Source organism: Erpetoichthys calabaricus, chromosome 1 (genome assembly GCF_900747795.2).
Source record: "Erpetoichthys calabaricus chromosome 1, fErpCal1.3, whole genome shotgun sequence".
Taxonomy (NCBI): Eukaryota; Metazoa; Chordata; class Cladistia; order Polypteriformes; family Polypteridae; genus Erpetoichthys; species Erpetoichthys calabaricus.
In genome coordinates this window covers 23,898,693-23,919,126 of record NC_041394.2, presented here as the reverse complement: position 1 = coordinate 23,919,126, position 20,434 = coordinate 23,898,693, and the positions used below count along the sequence as shown (strand labels likewise).

Below are 20,434 nucleotides of genomic sequence, written 5' to 3'. Positions count from 1 at the left end.
GGTTATTGTTTATTTGTATTATTGATTGTTGGAGAATTGTGGAGTGTGCGGTGCTTTGTGCACTGATATTGAATATTTTTAAAGAACTTATTCTTGGGGGTGGCACGGTGGCGCAGTGGGTAGGGCTGCTGCCTCACAGTTGGGAGACCTGGGGACCTGGGTTCGCTTCCCGGGTCCTCCCTGCGTGGAGTTTGCATGTTCTCCCCGTGTCTGCGTGGGTTTCCTCCGGGCACTCTGGTTTCCTCCCACAGTCCAAAGACATGCAGGTTAGGTGGATTGGCGATTCTAAATTGGCCCTAGTGTGTGCTTGGTGTGTGGGTGTGTTTGTGTGTGTCCTGTGGTGGGTTGGCACCCTGCCCAGGATTGGTTCCTGCCTTGTGCCCTGTGTTGGCTGGGATTGGCTCCAGCAGACCCCCGTGACCCTGTGTTCAGATTCAGTGGGTTGGAAAATGGATGGATGGAAATTATTCTTGGTGTTTTAAACGTGTGTCTTGGATGTCTGTCTGGTGGGTTCAACGGGGCAACAGCGCCTCTAGCGTCCACAGCACCCGTAGGCACTTTGGGCGTCCCTGGAAGGACCTTCTTCCACCTATAAAAGGTGTGGCAGAAGTGCAGATCTCCCAGGCTTAATGATGTTCGGGGTGCCCCCTGGCGGTGGCCACAGGCCCCGATGGGTTTGAGCCTCCTTGCTCCATCCCTGTGGTCCCCTCATTCTCAAGGGCGGTTGCCCCCTCATAGCCCGTGGGACATATAGACCGCCTCCCAGTCCTTCTAGGCGTCCCGGCTGGGTCTGACCCCCAGCCTCATGCCACAAGATATACAATCTACTGTATATTATGTAAGGAATCAATACTTTCTTCTATCTTATATGGTATATTACATCACTCCTTCTCTTTAATGGTGTCTTTCCATTTTGTCTTTATCAATCTATAAATTTATCGCTCACACCATAGACACCTGAGGTAGGATATTGTGAAGTCAGTATTGGTAGATTTCAAGCAGAAGGTTAAGTCTGCTCAGAGGTGCCCTTTATTTGTTGTTCTCACAATGTAACCACAGAGAGTTCTTTAGTTTCATATATTCAAATTACAAATGTCCTTCATCTTCTTCCTCTTCATTTTTTTCAATGTGAGGCCAATGTGCTTGCTCAGCTTTCTCCATTCATCTCAGTGCTGTACCCTCCTCTCCTTTTCCTACAGATCTGGATGTATTTGTTTATCTTTTACTTTCTCCATCCACCTCCAGTTTGGCCTCCCTTGCTTTCTCTTCCCCTGTACTTCCATTCCCATCACTCACACATATTGATTTTTTCTCCTCAACTCATGTCCATACCACTTCAATCTATTTTCCTGTACTTTCTTAAATGTCTGTCCCACTTTTGCTTTACCTTTCATTTCTTATTCCATTTTTTCTTGTAACTCCACACATCCATTTCAACATTCTCATTTCTGCTCACATCTACCTTCTTCTCACTTGCTCCCTTTACTGTCCATGCATCAGCTTCATACAACATGGTTTTACCACTGTTTAAATACCCTCAACTATGAGGGACATTTGTGTGTTGCTGATTGTACACCTGCTGGCCTAAGAGAGTAGTTTGAACCCCTTATCATGCTGTCCAGGAATATGTGTGTGTGTGTGTGTATATAGTCTCTAAACAGAAAGAAATACCGTATATACTCGTGGATAAGTTCTCCTGTGGATAAGTCGGGACTTGATTTTACAGTATAATTTCTGGTATTTTATAATGTTTGTTGTATAAGTTGAATATGGAAAATTCACACTACAGATTATGATGTGCTAACGCCCACCTGAGAGAGTAACCACGGAGCACACTGCCTTTTCCGAAGTGACGTTTGCACTGATTTGTGTTTTTGGTATCTCACACCCTCATACACCTTTATCATAAGAGCATCCCTTATCTAAAATGGAGCGTTTGATCAGAAGAAAATATGAAGCTGTTTTTAAATTAAACATCACAGATGTATCGAAAGAAATTGGTAACTGTGCTGCTGCAACAAAATTCGATGCATCTGAGAAACTGAAATGAGATTGGAGGAGGAAAGAAGGTGTAGAAAAAAAAATAAATTAAGTGTCGCATTTTTGAACGGGCGTATAAGTTGGGGTCTGATTTCATGATTGTTTTTTTTTGGGTTTCAAGACCTGACTACAATAAGTACACAAGTACAGATTCATACATAAATAATCAAAATGTCAAACTGAAACATTATAGATTACTGAGAAGAAGCAATTGCAAACAACAAACAAACAACACTAATACCGTACTTTCTAAATAAAACCATGTTGTAAGGCCCAAGATGGTGTTCGTATACACGTTTAATATATTTTTGTACACTTAAAACATGTTCATATTAACGTCTTGGAGCAAAATAAAGTACAGTGCATCATTCCTTAAAGATTAACACTGTATACATTTAATAAAATATTAATTGACAAAACAACAAACATGGCCATAATAGCCCACTTGTATATCTGAAAACTAAACAATTCATTGCAATATTAAATTGCACTAAACACTGCAAGAAAGAGAGCAAATAAATTTATCAGTAATGCACAACACACAGTTAGAAAAGGTAGCTGCAAATTTTGAAGTTGACAACTTAAAGAAGCAGGCAGAGTCTGTAAGCATGTTAACAACAGATGAACAAAAAAACAGCATGTACACGGCATGTCTTGCCTGGCTTGAGCATGAAGCCGGGAATTTTGCATGTTACCTTTAACCTTCAGCTTAATACTTCAATCATACAATACTCCTGAAACCTTCTTCTAATTGTTCCATCCCCATCCACACTGCACTCTAAGGGTTATCTTGGAATCTAAATTTCAATCTTGGGCTACCACTGATCCAAGATATTTAAATTTATCCACTCTTTTTAAAGGCTATCCCTAAAGGCTAACTTTCAAAATCTGATCACCATTAAATCTTATATATTCTCACTTCTTCCTGTTTATCTTCAGTCTTCTGTCTCCCAAAGCCCTTATTTTATTCATCAAACTTACTGTCTGGTCCTAAACAACACAAATTTATCATCAAAAATCATGCCTGGACTTTTATCCCATGACTCAACACACCCATAACCAGAGCAAAGAGGTAAGGACTTAAAGAAGATCCCTAGTGCAGACCTCCTCTAACTGGGATCTTTTCTGTTACCCCAACATTTCTTTTAACCCGAGTCCTCAATTCCTCCTACATATCCTGGAAAATCCTGACCTAATCCTCACAGTGGTTAAATCTGAAAATAATTCAAAGCACTATATAACTTAACATCTTATTAGTCTTCTTAATGACCTCTGTCCACTGTCTAGATGTACTGTAGACGGTGAAGAGTCCATCATGACACTGGTGCCCTTCACATAAGGTGAACTTTTAAGTTTCTATCCTTCCATTCTATATTCAAATCTAATCGGATTACTTATTTATATTAAATTTCATCTGCCACTAATCTGCCCAAGCCTTTATGCTGTCCAGGTCTATCTGTAAAGGTTTGGCTGGCTCTTCATTGTCTGCCATTAATTCTGTCTCCTGCAAACCTGACCAGAGACATACAGTCAAGTCTCATTGTCCATGGGGGTTACATTCCTGAAAACCCTGCAGAAAATTGTTTGGGAAAAAATGGGGTTAGGCTTGGCAGATCCTATTCACTATAGACTGTTGTTGTCGTCCATTGCCATAAACATATAATTTGGTGTGTTATTCCTCTAAGGAAGCTTGTGTTTAACAAAAGCTCATTTATAAAACAAATCAAGCAAAAAATTATGAATTACACACTTGAACACTAAAATGCAATAATCAAATGAATACAGTAGTTTAACAAAAATTCATACATGAAAGTCTAACAGAAAACATATCCATGCACTTATTAAAACCAAAATATCATCAAAATGCATTTTAAAAAAAGAACATGTTTGTGCTGCAGAATATTTGGCAGAACACTTTCATTAGCACAATGATTTTCTACATGCATAAATGGCAGCTGCTGCCTTCACCTCATTCTCATTGCTCTTCCTCAAATATGAGATATTTGATCATTTATTGAAGAGGACTTGGTGGTGAAGGTGGTCACAGAACGAGAGGGAAGATCATTGGTCATAAAGATCTTCATCACACCCCTGAAGGATTTGTACATGTGCACCTTGCACTCCTGGCTGATGCAAACATAGACCAAGGGGCTGAGACAGCTGTTGCAGTAAACCAGAGTTTTTAGAAAGAGGACAATGGTCATCTGGTGGGGGCGCCAAAGGAAGGTGGATGAGGTGAGCCCTAGCAGGAAGTTTGTAATGTGGTACGGGAACCAACACACAAAAAGGGTAACAATTACCACAGTGATAACCTCCACTGTTTTCTTTGACCTCTTGCCAAATCCTTCCCGTTTCTGTCTCTTTTGCCAGAATATGAAGAAAAAACAAGCACTGATGGAAAGAAAAGGGAAGAAGAAGCCCACAAGGAATTGATAGATTATCATCCCAAACTCTACCAGCTGCATATTTTCACCAAAGCTGCTGAAGTCAAATGCACAAATGATCTTGTAGCTTAATGGATCTTTATATTCATTATGATAGATAAATACCGGAAAGACAAGAAGAAGGGAAAACCCCCAGACCAGCAAGCACAACAGAATGGCACAGTGAGTGTTACGATAGTTCTTACACCACACTGGTTTGACCACCAGAATGAAGTGGTCCAGGCTGATGATTGTAAGAAAAAAGATGGTGCAGTAACTGCTTATGTAAATAATGCCATAGACCAACCTGCACAGTTGAAAACCAAAAGGCCAATGCTGATTATGAACAACAGTATACATGACAAAGGGAATGCAGAGACAGCAAAAAAGGTCAGCACAAGCCAGATTTAAGAACCAGATTGAACTGACTCTGGATTTCATTTTAAACCGCGCAATCCAAATGACTACAGCATTGCCAATGACACCCAGGATGAGAATAACAATGTGAAAAAATGCAATCAGAAAATGGTGGGCCTGCAGGTTCAAATGCACCTCTTCCTTCGTGTTCTGGTAAGTTGAGTTCTTTTCTGCTGCATAATCACCTTCAAGTACTGAGAAATTTAAAGCCATCATCATGTTTCTAGTAGAAAGTGAATGAACCCTGAGGGACAAAAAAAAAAAAAAAAAACAGGAAGAAATACATCAGGTTTGCCTTCTAGATAGCAATTAGTACAAAGGACATTATAAAAATAGTGATTGGTAAAGGAAATCCCACAGTGTAGTTGAGCCCTATCCTTGTCCAGTGTCCATCTTCACAAGTATTGGGACAGTTCCTGATAAGTTACCATTTCTGTGATCTGAGCTCTGCCACATAATAAAGGGTGAGTGTGCAAGACTAACACTTGTGTAATCATATGATTAAATAACAACCACCCCATCACCCTAACCTGACAAAAACAAATGAGAAGAAAGCATGTAAAACAACTGAGAGGGAGAGAGATGGGGAAAATCTATACTAATAAACGGCAAAGCCTAATAAAAGGCAAAGCCCTCACTGACTCATTGACTCACTCATCACTAATTCTCCAACTTCCTGTGTAGGTAGAAGGCTGAAATTTGGCAGGCTCATTCCTTACAGCTTACTTACAAAAGTTAAGCAGGTTTCATCTTGAAATTCTACGTGTAACGGTCATAACGGTCGACAACAACCACCATGTTAAACTTTCTTATTTTTGGCCCCATCTTCACGAAATTTGGTAGGCGGCTTCCCTGCGCTAACCGAAACTTATGTACGTACTTATTTCGGTGGTATGATGCCACTGTCGGCCACCATATTGAACTTTCCAACGGTCTTTGTTACTTATGGGCCCATCTTCAAGAAATTTGGTACGCGGGTTCCCAACGCTAACTGAATCCTACTTACGTACATATATACGTCCATAGCCTGCAGCTCGGTCACCGTGTGAGGCGGCGTAGGCTCCCCCATCCCCACGCCTCCCACGTAGTTGGCTGCCTGCCTATATAAGGCTGTCCGTCGCTCCGGTCTCTTCATTCCCTTCCTTGCTTCGCCACGGTATTCACATCTCCCTGCTGATAACTGCAGCCTTTTTATTTAATCCGCGGCTTCTCTGCTGTTTTATTGTTCGTTTATTACGATTATAGTTATTGTGTAGGTATTTTAGACTTAGTTTACATTGTTCAGGTACCCATTTCCTTTATCATTACAACCGTACCCCCATTAACATGTCTATCGAGGTTATCACCATCGATCAAAGAACTGTCACTTACCGAGTGGTTTTCATTATCTGTGTTACATATTGCACGGCCATATCAGGCTCACTCTTGATTTCCGGAAGAACATTGTGTCTTATGTATTGAATGACTGGGACAGGTTCAAGGTGTGGACTGATGATGGTACAGGAGCTAATTATACTACACAGGAGCACTAGAAGAGTGAAATGCTTCAGCTCTTCACCTATGGTTTTGCATGTGAGTTGATGGCTGCCGCTGAATTATTCGGTTGTCACTTTCAAGTGTACCGAAATGGCCAAATATTTTACACCTTTGAATAACCGCCAATGCCTCTTACAAAGCCTTCTTCAAAATAATTTGTTTTTCTCCTCAGAATTCTACTGAAAGAAAGCTACCTTCAATATGAATTTTTAACATTTCTGAGTCTACAATGCTAGTCTAATACTATTGGTCAAATTTAATGTGGGTTGGCCTACTTTTGCACCTGTAAACTTCCACAAACTCACCATTTCTATCAATAAAAGAACTACAGTGCATCCAGAAAGTATTCACAGCGCATCACTTTTTCCACATTTTGTTATGTTACAGCCTTATTCCAAAATGGATTAAATTCATTTTTTTCCTCAGAATTCTACACACAACACCCCATAATGACAATGTGAAAAAAGTTTGAGATTTTTGCAGATTTATTAAAAATTAAAACTTTGAGAAAGCACATGTACATAAGTACTCATAGCCTTTGTCGTGAAGCTTGAAATTAAGCTCAGGTGTATCCTGTTTCCCCTGATCATCCTTGAGATGTTTCTGTAACTTCATTGGAGTCCACCTGTGGTAAATTCAGTTGACTGGACATGATTTGTAAAGGCACACACCTGTCTATAGAAGGTCCCACAGTTGACAGTTCATGTTAGAGCACAAACCAAGCACGAAGTCAAAGGAATTGTCTGTAGACCTCCGAGACAGGATTGTCTCGAAGCACAAATCTGGGGAAGGTTACAGAAAAATTTCTGCTGCTTTGAAGGTCCCAATGAGCACAATGGCCTACATAATCCGTAAGGAGAAGAAGTTCGAAACCACCAGGACTCTTCCTAGAGCTGGCCGGCCATCTAAACTGAGCGATCAGGGGAGAAGAGAAGGGCCTTAGTCAGGGAGGTGACCAAGAACCCGATGATCACTCTGTCAGAGCTCCAGAGGTCCTCTATGGAGAGAGGAGAACCTTCCAGAAGGACAACCATCTCTGCAGCAATCCACCAATCAGGCCTGTATGGTAGAGTGGCCAGACGGAAGCCACTCCTTAATAAAAGGCACATGGCAGCCTGCCTGGTGTTTGCAAAAAGGCACCTGAAGGACTCTCAGACCATGAGAAAGAAAATTCTCTGGTCTGATGAGACAAATATTGAACTCTTTGATAGATAGATAGAGATAGATAGATAGATACTTTATTAATCCCAAGGGGAAATTTGGTGTGAATGCCAGGCGTCACATTTGGAGGAAACCAGGCACCGCTCATCACCAGGCCAATACCGTCCCTACAGTGAAGCATGGTGGTGGCAGCATCATGCTGTGGGGATGTTTTTCAGTGGCAGGAACTGGGAGACTAGTCAGGATAAAGGGAAAGATGACTGCAGCAATGTACAGAGACATCCTGGATGAAAACCTGCTCCAGAGCGCTCTTGACCTCAGACAGGGGCGACGGTTCATCTTTCAGCAGGACAACGACCCTAAGCACAGAGCCAAGATATCAAAGGAGTGGCTTCAGGACAACTCTGTGAATGTCCTTGAGTGGCCCAGCCAGAGCCCAGACTTGAATCCGATTGAACATCTCTGGAGAGATCTTAAAATGGCTGTGCACCGACGCTTCCCATCCAACCTAATGGAGCTTGAGAGGTGCTGCAAAGAGGAATGGGCAAAACTGGCCAAGGATAGGTGTGCCAAGCTTGTGGCATCATATTCAACAAGACTTGAGGCTGTAATTGCTGCCAAAGGTGCATCGACAAAGCATTGAGCAAAGGCTGTGAATACTTATGTACATGGGATTTCTCAGTTTTTTTATTTTTAATAAATTTGCAAAAACCTCAAGTAAACTTTTGTCATGTTGTCATTATGGGATGTTGTGTATAGAATTCTGAGGAAAAAAATGAATTCAATCCATTTTGGAATAAGGCTGTAACATAACAAAATGTGGAAAAAGTGATGCGCTGTGAATACTTTCCGGATGCACTGTATAAGCTGCAGCAAAGTCTTTTATGGCTAGTAGTGTTGATGGGTGAATTTCACCAAAGTGTTTTTCTCAGTGAATATCCTGTGTTCTCTGGTAACCTTGTGCTCTGAATATTTTCATGGAAATTTGCTGTGTGACTGGCTTCGACTAACTTTTTTTTGGCTTAGACTAACTTTTTATTTCCCCTTTTTTCCTAGTGCCCCATGATGCTTTGTGAATCCAGCCTGACATCACAGAGGTGTAGCATCAATTCTGACTCTGGTATCTCTGCCGCCCAGAGCCAACACCCTCAAGCTCCTGGGTGGTGAAGTTAACTTACTTGACTGTACTCGTCATTATTTGAGTTGGATAACCCTACCGGGACTCTAATCTTAACCAAAGTATAATTTGGAGAAGTTCTGTTTCTCTGACCTGTAGTCCATGGTTGTTTGGTTGTTCTGTGATTGGTTAAGAAGGGTTTATACATTTTTCTGTGAATGCGAGTTAATCAATCAACCAATCCAGAACTGTGTGGGCCAATTCAAATTTTGGAGCTAGCTGATGCACTGATGTTAAATTGCACCATAGCGGGCCAGACTTTACCTGATAGCATATGTGTGTGTCCACCGGGCTAGTGAAGTGAGGGGAGTCTTTTGTGTTTCGATACTCAGGGGCCCTTGGGGGACTTAATCCTTTAATAAAACTCGGGAGTTCTGTATAAATGAGATTCACTTGTGCTTTACAGTAAACTCTTGTGTAGAACTTTCAGAAGTGTCAGCATGGAATGGAAGAAAAGAGGCACATTAAGAACCACAACGTCTCTCCTTCTACACGTTGCCTTTACACAAACAATTTACAATTGTCCAACAATAAGTGACAGAAGCTTATACTTTAAAGAATAATAATAATAATAATAATAATAATAATAATAATAATAATAATAATAATAATAATAATACATTACATTTATATAGCACTTTTCTCAGTACTCAAAGCGCTATTGCCACGGGACATGTAAATATTGTACGCTGATTTCAAGTGTAATTAACAGTCTTCAGGACTGGCGACAGTCCTCTTGTCATTACTTAAAAGCAGAGCAAATGTTAAAGCCAAAGAAACAAACAAGCAAAACGTAGTCTGCTTTTGTTCATTTGCTAGAGGACTGATTTATAAGCACCACCATCAGAATCTTGTACCAAACAACATTTGTGAAACTAACTTGATAGCTAAAATTCTTATGAGCTAGTGCCCCAGTAACTCCCTTCCACTTCATTAAGCACCATATTATTAATTTTGTTATTAATACTAGAGCCCTTTCTTACTGAATGGATCGAGCATTGGTTGATAAGAGGCTGCTCTTCTTTAATACTACAAATGCTTTATCCCAAGTCATGCCTCCTCATGTTATTATTACCATTCATTTTTCAACTTTCTAAAAAGGGCATTACCATTTCATAAACTACCTTATGCTTATTTTACCTTAAATAGGGACAAAGCAACAAAATAAAAAAAGTTTAAAATGCCAAAAAGAAGTATAAGTTAGGTGAAGTTTTTCAGTCGGCAGTAAACTATAAATTCCTGTGCTTAAGGGGTTTACTTTTAACTTTTAAAGAGGTTTATGTGGTACTGTTTCCCTTGCCATCCAAATTATACAGGTCACAGAACCATAAAAAAGAGAATTTTCACAGCTAAAGAAGAATTGTGAAAATGTGATTCTCCTTTCCAAAATCTTATTATTTTGTTTTGTTGTTTTTTTTCATTTCAGTGGGTTTATTTTGACCCTTTCTTTTTCTTATCCCTGAATAAAGCAAGAGTACTTAAAAGCACACAGTGCACAATTTCTTGTAAAATTTAAAAGGATCTGATCACGTTTTCACAACTGAAGGGGGATCATGAAAGTACCATAGTCCTGTAAATTAGGTTAATAGTTTTGCAAGGGGATCGTTTTTATTGTTTTATTACATTTGTCTTTTTACACACTTTTTCTCTTGACTGCAACGGGAAGAATAGCAATAAAAAATAACATAAAAATAAGGAAACGTTAGAGGGAACCACTTTTTTGTAACTGAAGGAAGATAATGCAAATATGATCCCTCCTCAAGATTCCGTTATTAAGTTTAAAAAGCACATATTGTGGGCGGCACGGTGGCGCAGTGGGTAGCACTGCTGCCTCACAGTTGGGAGACCTGGGGACCTGGGTTCGCTTCCCGGGTCCTCCCTGCGTGGAGTTTGCATGTTCTCCCCGTGTCTGCAGGCGCTCCGGTTTCCTCCCACAGTCCAAAGACATGCAGGTTAGGTGGATTGGCGATTCTGAATTGGCCCTAGTGTGTGCTTGGTGTTTGAGTGTGTCCTGCGGTGGGTTGGCACCCTGCCCCGGATTGGTTCCTGCGTTGTGTTGGGTGGGATTGGCTCCAGCAGACCCCCGTGACCATGTGTTAGGATTCAGCGGGTTGGAAAATGGATGGATGGAAAGCACATATTGACAGATTTTTTTAAAATGTATTAAGTACTAAATTATGTACAAAGCTTACTTATAGCTGTAAAAACTTAATTCACTTGCATTTTGTAAATACTTTTAGTTTTTATTATTTTAATTTGTCCTGTTTAGGTGCAAGAACATTAATCTTTAAAGTATAGTTTATGTAATATTGCCATTTCTAAAAAAAAAAAAAAGTGAAAAGTGAAGGATGATGTATTTACAGTATTATAGTGCTGAGTATTTGTTTTAGTATTTCTGTTCATTGCCTCTTATCAGTTTTTATTATTTCAACTTGATCTTGATCCATAAGGAGTGGCGCTTACTGCAGCAAAATCCACATTACGGCGCTTAACGAAGTGGTCGGGTGTGTAACGTAGTAGAGCTCATTGGAGAAAACACGAAAGAACATCGCAGAAAATCGAAGATATGGGCCAAGTATCCATTTTGTCGATTTTAATTTTTTTCATTTTGCTAGGTGTATGATGCGTTTCGGTCGATGTGATAGGCCTACTGCTCACAATCAATGCCTTTGCGAATGAACATGAACTTAATCACCTTTTTTCCTGTCGCTTTAACGTTTGCTGTAATTTTTATTTAAAGTTGCCAGTCCTGACCAAATGAGTGCATCGGTGTGACTCGGCAGCAAAAGTTTAAAATAGAACCTCCTGTCACTCATTGTGGACACCGTGTTCTTATAAAGGCAACGTGTGACAATAATATGCGGCGGTCCCGTTAAAAAAATTAATTGTGTTCACGCTGTCAGAGTCACGCGAGCGAGGCTAAGTTTCAAAGCTCTGCACATGCGCATAAAGCATAGGGGAGTCCGATTTTCATTGCGCTCCGATATTTTTCACTTCACCTGACCTGGATGTTATTCATATTAAACTGTCTTTTGCGTTGCTCGGTTTGATTGTGAACTGACTAGTTTGTGAACTAAAAGCCTTCTCCACGTTTTGTATTATGTAGCAACGCGAGTGGTGTGAAGCGCACTTAATAAAACTAAAATCAATTACAAATGCAAATTTTACACACGAAAGCTGTACTTTCGGCTTTCAAAAGGTTCTTAATATGTGAACAAAACCGAAACATTAAATGTAGGTTAGCTATCAAGATACAGCAGAATGTAAACTGAGGAAGCGGATTCTCTCCCTTCTTTTTTTACTTATTTTTTATTCATTTATGTATCTACATATTTTTACTGTTATTAAAGTTTAACTCTGCTGACCTTGCTGTTTTTCATGGGTGGAGGTCGATTTGTTTTGAACCTAGTTTTGTTAAACTTGACTTGCTTGTATGGAATTGTATCTGATTTTAATAAAATTAATAAACTGTTTTTTTTTTTTTTAAAGACACAGCAGAATTAGAACACCTTATAGCCTCTGTAATTGTATGCATCTGTTATTTATTTATGGAACCTGTTACAAATCTAAATACATAAAGATTCTTTCTGGAAATTTTATGGGTGTGGTCAATTTTGGAACCAACTATTGTTACTCCATAGCAGGAGTACTCATAAACGATCGTGGATTTTCGCTCTAACTAGTTTCTTAATCAGAACCAGTTTATTTAATAATAAAACTTTATTTAGTTAACTTGTTTTTTACATTTAAGAACCCTTAATTGTCTATATGCTACTTTTAAACTCCCTAATTAAGGTTTTAATTGTTCCATTTAAACATTCGAATACCACAGAACATATGCATACAATACTCAGGAAAAAAGCAAAATACAATTTTCGTCTTGGAAGAATGAAAGCATTAACAAGCAATATAATTAGATATTAAAGTTCATTATCAGCTAGGCCTGGCCTCATAAACTGTTTGGAACGAAATGCTGTTGAATATATTGCCCTAGATTAGAATGACTGATGGTACAATACAACTGGACATACTGCAAAATGGCATTTAAAATAATTTCTCACCTGTAGAAGCCTAAAATCATGTTTTGGTGTACCGAAAAAACGTGTTACTTTACATTGTTTCACTCACCAGCAACTTCAGAAAAAAAGTAAAATTGATCGGACATCTACTTGTATGCTCATCAAAGTCTGTTGTTCATCGAGTCAGTCCCCGTTGGATGTCTAACATCCCACTTCGTGGCTCAGGACCAGAAATCCATAAAGAGGGTGCTAAAGGTGGCTGAGAAGATTACTGTCTCAGAGTTCTGTTCAGTCCGGGACATGCATAACACATGCTGTCTTAGAAAAAAAGTATTAAGACACTATTATGAGCCGTGTCATTAAAAGACCTCAGCCATCAGTTAGCACTCGGATTTTTAGATTCAGCAATAGATTTTATCCAGAGGTAAAGGGGCTGCTAAACAGTCCGTGGGAAACACACCTTCCTGTGGTGTGAGGACTGGGTCGGTTTGTTAATTATTGCGTTTGACAATATCAGTATTTAATAAGTCATTTCGTTATGGTCTTCACTTCACTTTCCTTACCTGGTTCTGTAGACGCAGTTCGCAAACGTTGCACTTCTATCGGTGTAACTGAATCACACTCCTTTTGAAACAAAAATAAAACAATTTTTTGATAAATTAGATAAATATATCTTATGTATCGATACCAAAGACAGAGCGGAAGGTAAACAACACAGGCATACAAACTCACACTGAAAATGAAGCTCGTAGTTCGTTTTCAGCTTTTCTGGATGTTCTGGTCACATCTCGTTTCCTGACGTCAAAGTCCTCTCGCGGTTGCTTTAATGCACAACACTTGGTGACAGTGGACTAAGCCGTTAGGCTACAACTTGAGATTCTCTTATTTTCACTTTGTTAACTTGTAAAAATTGCAGTTCAATTGATTGATCAGGAGCCTTTAAAACAATGAAACATGAAAATACGGGTACCTACCTGGCTGTTTGCTAGCCTGTTAGTTGCAGAAATAGAACGTTGTTCCTCTACCGGAACTTTAACGGTGGTGTGCACTGCTGTGTGAAAATGGGATGTGTCGTCGTTCTGGGTTCAAATGAAGAGACTCGCTTGTTGTGGCGTTGTACGCGCTCTCTGCCACTTGGTCCGTCGTCCGTGGCTGCGGTGTTTTCTTCTTTATCTCGTTTTGACTCATTTGTTTTTATCCACTTCTTATTCTTTCTGCCAAAATTGTTTAGGCAGCGGAGTCCCCATCTTTAGGAACTGCTTCTTTCTTTGCGCAAGGAGGCGGACAATAATCCAGTCAGGAAAAGCTACACCTTCTCTGAAACAGTTGGTGGGTGCATTTTTTCACTGTTTCTTTTAACTGAGTTAATTAATTCACTTCTTTGTATCTTAAAAATGATTCTCCTTAGAGTTCATTGGACACATAAATTATCCATTTAAATTCAGCATCAAAGAAAGAAAGAAAGAAAGAAAGAAAGAAAGAAAGAAAGAAAGAAAGAAAGAAAGAAAGAAAGAAAGAAAGAAAGAAAATGGGAGCCGATTTTCGAGGCGGAGCCGGGTCCGTAAAAGGTGAAAGGGGCGGGCGCATAGCCGATTAGCCACGCGGTCGCGGGAAGGTAAACAGAGAGCCCTTAAAGCGGCGGCGGGACAGAAGCAGGCAGGCAGACACAACGATTCAATCAACAAGTTTATAAAATGAAATATATACATTTAATAAATAGAAATCAATCAACAATCCAAGAAAAAAAATAACGTGAAATAACTATATACAATAAATATAACATGAAATCAGTGTATATTAAATAAAAGTCAAACAACAATCCAAGGAACTATATATAAATAAATAAATATCAAATAAAAAAAAAAACTACCATAAGCAGTAGATGAAGCCCAAAATTAAAAAAGATTGTCAAAAAAATTAAAAAAAAGTAAAAACAACTTGAAAAAAAGGAGACCACCTTGACAAAAAAAAAAAAGAAAGAAAGAAAAAAAAGTAAAAACAGCTTGAAAAATGAAGCAGGCCTCCCTTTCTGCCAACATACAAAGTGCCAGTCATTTGTAAAGATTGTCAAAAAAAAAATTAAAAACAGCTTGAAAAAAGGAGGCCTCCTTGACAATATATAAAGTGCCAGTCATTTGCAAAAAAAAAAAAGAAAAAAAAAGTAAAAACAGCTTGAAAAATGAAGCAGGCCTCCCTTTCTGCCAACATACAAAGTGCCAGGCAGTTATAAAAATAAGGAAAAAAAAAAGCAATGTATGGGCCCATCTACTGATTAACAAAAATTGTTTAGTGGCCATCCCCCCCCGGCACGATTTTGCTTCGCTCTCCTCTTTTCCTCCAGCCACTCCTGGACACTTCTGCCGGCTGAGGTGGAACAAAAGGTTTCCCTCCCAAAGCGGCTGTGGCCGAACTCTTTTGTTTTAGGACGGCCACAGCGCTGGCAAACAAAGGCCTCCACTTTTTTTCTTTGTTTGGGAGGGATACCTTGCTGTTGCGCCAGCTCCTCCGCCTCCTGTTTTTTCTTCCGCCGCCAGGCAGTGGTGCGGGGTACTGAAGGTCCCGCCTGCGGCGGTGGAAGCGGAGAAGCGGCAGTGTCAGCCGGCGGGAGGAGTGGCTGGGTGGCGGGTGCTTCTTGTGGCACGGGGGGTGGCCAACAATTGGCACAATTGGCGGTGCCACATCCATGGGCCCCGAGTTCGCTGCGTTGCCTGACCGGACAGGTCAGGCAGGTCCAAGTATTCATGACATGGTGCAGCGGACTGCTCGGGGCCCGTGGGCCGTGGCCGTACGGCAGGGATGGGCTCCGAAGCAAGGGCCGAGCTGGATGGCAATGGCACAGCCATCTCCAGAGCCCGCCGTACCAGCTCCCTGGTGCGAGTGAGGTGTCTACAGGGACAGAAAGCAAAGTAAGTCAGGGTGGGAGGGAGGAGAGGGGCATGGTGGATCCCACTTGTCCAGTGTGTACTTACCATTGTGCCAGGGTGCGCTGATTGAGGGGGAATAACTGGATACGTGTCTGGGCCATGAGTACCAGGTTTGTAAGGATGTTCTCTTGGATGCAGATATAATCCCGCATCACAGCTGCCCAGCGGTTCACCCTCACGCCGCAGATGGTGGTTCCTTCAGGGTGAATCCTGGACAGCTCTATACAAACGGCCTCCACAAGGCGGCTGATGTTTGGCATCTGTGCGGCATGGCCGCCTTGGCCGACCATACACCTACAAAATTCGGGGGGGTGGGTTTTTGAGAGAGAGAGAGAGAGCGAGAGAGAGAGAGAGTCAGTCAGTCAGTCAGTCCTGCCATTGATATCCAATCAAAAGGAAAGAGGCAACGCCAAAGAGGTTGAGCACCTACCGTCGCAAGCTCTCCACTCCCGGTGTGACACTGGTCTGCGAGTGCTTGCGTCGGAACCTCCCCTTCACCAGTCTTTCCTGGTGGCGTGGCGGGAAGCGAACCGGGGCCTTGTCGCCCTCCGGCAATCGTTCCCAGAGAGCGACAATCTCCGCCACTTGCTGCTGAGTCACGTAGGCACGGTGACACAGCGTCATGAGACTACAGGCCAGGTTGACCACATGCTCGTAACCCGGGCCAGTGTCAGCTCCAAGGCTACTCTGTTGGAGAAAGAGAGCGAAAGTGAGAAAGGGGAGTGAGTACTCATTGGATATTCCACAGGTATATCACGACTCGTCGGGAGAGACTTACTGGCTCGTGGGACACCCTTTGAATGGCCTCGTCTCCAGGGGAGGTCTCCTGGTCGGCTGGCCCAGACTCTGAGGCGCCGATGGCAGGGTGCGACTGGGACTTGTCAGACGACGGTTGTCGGACGAAGTCCTCCTCAAGGCGGAAGAGGGTGTTTTCGAGATGTTCTTCTACCGACCCCTCGTTCTCTTGGTCGTCGTCGTCTGTATCAGTCCCATCCGGAGTGTCGGGATCCCTGCCCATCACTTCCTCCAGCACTCGACCGGTCTGCGAAAAAAGGTACTGGATGCCGATGAGCTCACCTGTGAAAAAGAGGGAACTGTTTTTAAAATGAAAAGGGGGGGGGGGGGAGGGAGAGAGAAAGAGACAGACAGACAGACAGCTCGACGCCCGCCTCACCAGTGTACTTCGCAGGCTGGATGTGATCGTCAACTAGCTTCGTGCGATATAAAATTTCACTCAGCTCATTGACGGAGTGCTGGAGTTGGCCACTGTAGCAGACCATATCACGGTCTGCTGCCTCCACTGCTTGTGCCGCACGGTCCTCGTTCCACCGCGCCAGGCCTTCCAGCAGATAGGCCTGAAAGTGGGCCGCGCTGGCTGAAGTGCCTGAAAGACACGGTGAGTGAGTGAGAGAGAGAGAGAAAGAGAGAGAGAGAGAGAGAAAGAGAGAGAGAGAGAGAGAGAGAGAGAGATAAAAATGCAATGCCACCCACTCCCTCGCACAACACAGGTCACAAAGAACAGGTTTCTGGGCACCCTTACCAGGTATGAAGCGGTCCAGATGCAGGTGGAACGATTCCAACGAAGTTGAACCTCGCGCACACCTGAACACCGGCAGCGTGATCCCCCCTTTGACCAGCTGCCCGGTCTGCATGTACAGGTGCACGCCGGGTGGGTCCTGGATGCAGTGGAGGTGGCGCCTCTGAGTTTTCCAGATGTCCTGGATCTTAGCGCGGTCCAAAAGCGGGATACCCATTGTGTCAGTGGCGTCCCCGAAGGCCTCCAACATCTCGTCAATGAGCCGGCCAGTCTCCTCCGCCCCGCGCATGCGGCAGTGGCGGGCCAGCTCCTTTAACAGGATGTTTCCCTGCCTGGAGCCTCGGGGACCCTTCCCCGCCTCACCAGCCTTGGCCTGTCGCAGCCGGGCGACGTCTCCCTCATCCCACTCAAAAATGCAGAACGAGAGACGCGCCATGAAGAGGCTGTATAGTGTGTGGCTCTCCGTGGTAACACCCGCCGCGAAGTGTCGCATCAGGTGCCACACGTCGAGCCGCACCACTAGCTGATCCCACTGGTGGAATAAGAGGGACACCTTGGATGGTCCCCCATGGGAACAGCAGTCTCGGTCCACATAGAGGACCAGAGGCGGGGACACACCGGCATCACGGTATCGCCGCATCAGCCCGGTGGCCATGGGGTACAGGCCAGCACCCTCGGCTGCAGTGAGGACGCTGATTAAGACCTGGCCGTACTCATTCCCCACGTTGGTCACCCAAGCTGCCGTTCCTGCCACGGCACCAGCAAGTTTCTTGGTCACCTGAACGATGAAAGGGAGAGTGACGGTAAGCTGGAAGGAAGGAAGGAAGGAAGGAAGGAAGGAAGGAAGGAAGGAAGGAAGGAAGGAAGGAAGGAAGGAAGGAAGGAAGGAAGGAAGGAAGGGATGGCGATATTGCTCACCTTCTTGGTTGAGTCCATCTTCAAGAATGAGCCAAAGATGGAGGTGATCCGGGCCTTGGTCTCTTCTATCCTCGAAGCCACCTCCCTGGCATAGATGGACAGCAACCACTTTACACCGGGCACCGGGGTCATCCGTGGTGGTCGAGGCGTAGTCGTAGATGGCTCGGCACCCGATGTGATGAACTTGGTGACCGCGAACATGAACTGTCTGGACCGCTCCAACCAGGACTTGGCGTGCTCCTCGAGCAGATATCTGCGCATCCGGGTGGCCCCGTTGCCCAGCGTGCGCTCACGCATCTGCCCGATGAGCTTTTTGTCGCAGGATAATCTGTGTTGAGACAGAACAGAGACGTTAAGTCTGCCCGTGTGTGCCCGTCTACCTATGAAGAGTTGACCCGGCCATCGGAGACTCCTTGTCTGACCTGTAAGTCAGGATAGCTGGAAACTGATCCCGATGGGTGCAGTGCAGCTGATCTAAGATATCCTGCGACCAGCCCGCCACCTTCTTCTTGCAGCACCGGCACTCCAGGTATTCTGTGGCCATAAAGTACCATCCGTCTGACTCCAGGACCCTCCGGACGGTCCTGTAGAGTCCGGCTCCCGACAACCTGTGGCTGCACACCGTGCAGGACAGCTTGTAGCCCCACATGCGGTACGGCATCCACAGGAAGAACGGGCGCTGAAAAAAGGTGTCGGACGACGTCGGGGGCTGGAGGTGCACATTGCGGGGGCCGGGAGGATGCCACCAAAGGCGAAGGTTGGACGTCAGAACAGGCTTTCCATCCTTGCTCCTGGTGAAAAGGGCCCGACTTACCCACACATGCTGTTCCTTGGGTAGGGAAGTCTTCCAGCCCTCGGGTAAAAGTAGCTGTGTGTGTGAGAGAGAAAGAGAGACGGCATGAGCAAGAGAAAAAGAAACAAAAAGAATCAGACAGGCCCTGTTCCTTTCCCGGCAATGCAATTCAAACAAACACATCCTTTTAACTCACCTCTCTCCTGGCTACAGACAGCATTTGCGAAGGCTGCTTTCCCAGATCAGCCGTCGGTTGGGAGCGCTGGGATGGCACGGGCCCTCCACTGGTTGCAGACTGGGAGGTAGATGCTGGGGAAGGTTGTTTACAAATTCAAGCAAATAACAGGTTAAACAGAAAAAGTGAAGGAGCCACCACCAGTTTCCATGGGTGGCAGTCACTTACCAGCCTCCAACTCCATGCTGGCCGACAGCAGCACATCATCGGGAATCTCGACGACGGAGGCTGCTGCAGAGAGAGAGGCGGTGGGGGTAACAGTGGTGGTTTTGGGAAGGGAGGAGGTTGCTGCTGCTGCTGCCTTTGCCTCGTCTCTCCGCCACACATACAGCTGGAGCGCATGCATCTTGATCCCGACTTTGGTGGTCTGGCGCCGGAGCCATTTGATGTAACTGTGTTGCGGTACGAAAGTGGGAACGGTAACAGGTGAACAAATGGAAGCAGGGTCCCACTACCTTGCTGTGCCCTTCCCCTCAGACCCCACCCAAAAGTCTCTCACCTCTTAGCCTCCCGATCTTCCGCATCGTAAAGGGCCTCAAACGTCAGGTGTCCATGTTGGCCGAAGCCGACGAGCCTCTTGCCCTCGTCCAGGGTCCTGGCCGACCCGTCTCTCTCCCGTCGACGACGGATGGCCGTCTTCACGTCGGGAAAGAGCCAGGCGTAGGACTCCAGGGCGTTCTTATTGCTCGCCAGCGGGCTATCCAACACCTGGCCATCTTCGCGCTCCCTCTGGTGGGTTGCCAACACCATGACGGCATAGCCGAGGTCATGGGTCAGCAACCATTTAAAAGTTTGACCCCGGTACTGTCCAAACTGGAGCTCGCTGATGCTGCGCACCAGCCTGGAGTCCCCGGGGTCACCACCTGCTGCCCGCACCTGTCTCCTGGCCTGCTCCTTGACCATCTCGGCCGACTTGACCCTGTACGGCACGGGTGGCGCTCAGGCCGTATGCCTTGGCGACCTGGATCGCCTCGGCGGAGGCCTTCAGGGTCAGTTCGCCGGAGGTCTCGCGGCGGAACTGTGGCACAGGATTCAAGCTGGATAAATCAGACAAACCAAGAGAAAGTTACAGTTCCATTCCAAAGTTTTACAACACCTCTGTTTTTCTTCAAATTTAACCAGCTGGAATGCAACGAGCGACCTGAAACAGATCCGCAGGAAAGTGGCAGACATTTACATTTAAAGTGTAGGTTACCAAAAACTGAAATTAAAAGAAATTTCAGAATATTACAAATTGGCCTTCATGGAACAACT

At 44.0% G+C, this 20,434-nt stretch overlaps 4 protein-coding genes across 4 annotated transcripts; all 4 read right to left on the bottom strand.

Moving 5' to 3' along the window:
• Window positions 1-2,593: 2,593 nt before the first annotated feature.
• LOC127529380 (C5a anaphylatoxin chemotactic receptor 1-like) lies at window positions 2,594-13,529 on the bottom strand. The gene is made up of 2 exons (XM_051932750.1): window positions 13,337-13,529; window positions 2,594-5,124 (listed from the first exon to the last, which is right to left on the bottom strand). Exon 2 carries the CDS (start codon window positions 5,097-5,099, stop codon window positions 4,029-4,031), a length of 1,071 nt encoding a protein of 356 aa, XP_051788710.1. The 5' UTR covers window positions 5,100-5,124; window positions 13,337-13,529; the 3' UTR covers window positions 2,594-4,028.
• Window positions 13,530-15,553: 2,024 nt separating this feature from the next.
• LOC127525951 (uncharacterized) lies at window positions 15,554-16,715 on the bottom strand. The gene is made up of 3 exons (XM_051919356.1): window positions 16,476-16,715; window positions 16,128-16,384; window positions 15,554-15,991 (listed from the first exon to the last, which is right to left on the bottom strand). The coding sequence occupies exons 1-3, from the start codon at window positions 16,713-16,715 to the stop codon at window positions 15,739-15,741; spliced, it is 750 nt and encodes a 249-aa protein (XP_051775316.1). The 3' UTR covers window positions 15,554-15,738.
• Window positions 16,716-16,931: 216 nt separating this feature from the next.
• LOC127525937 (uncharacterized) lies at window positions 16,932-19,165 on the bottom strand. The gene is made up of 4 exons (XM_051919296.1): window positions 19,142-19,165; window positions 18,575-19,020; window positions 18,153-18,480; window positions 16,932-17,081 (listed from the first exon to the last, which is right to left on the bottom strand). The coding sequence occupies exons 1-4, from the start codon at window positions 19,163-19,165 to the stop codon at window positions 16,932-16,934; spliced, it is 948 nt and encodes a 315-aa protein (XP_051775256.1).
• LOC127525936 (uncharacterized) lies at window positions 19,056-20,083 on the bottom strand. Its single transcript, XM_051919289.1, has 2 exons — window positions 19,680-20,083; window positions 19,056-19,572 (listed from the first exon to the last, which is right to left on the bottom strand). The coding sequence occupies exons 1-2, from the start codon at window positions 20,081-20,083 to the stop codon at window positions 19,341-19,343; spliced, it is 636 nt and encodes a 211-aa protein (XP_051775249.1). The 3' UTR covers window positions 19,056-19,340.
• Window positions 20,084-20,434: the final 351 nt, after the last annotated feature.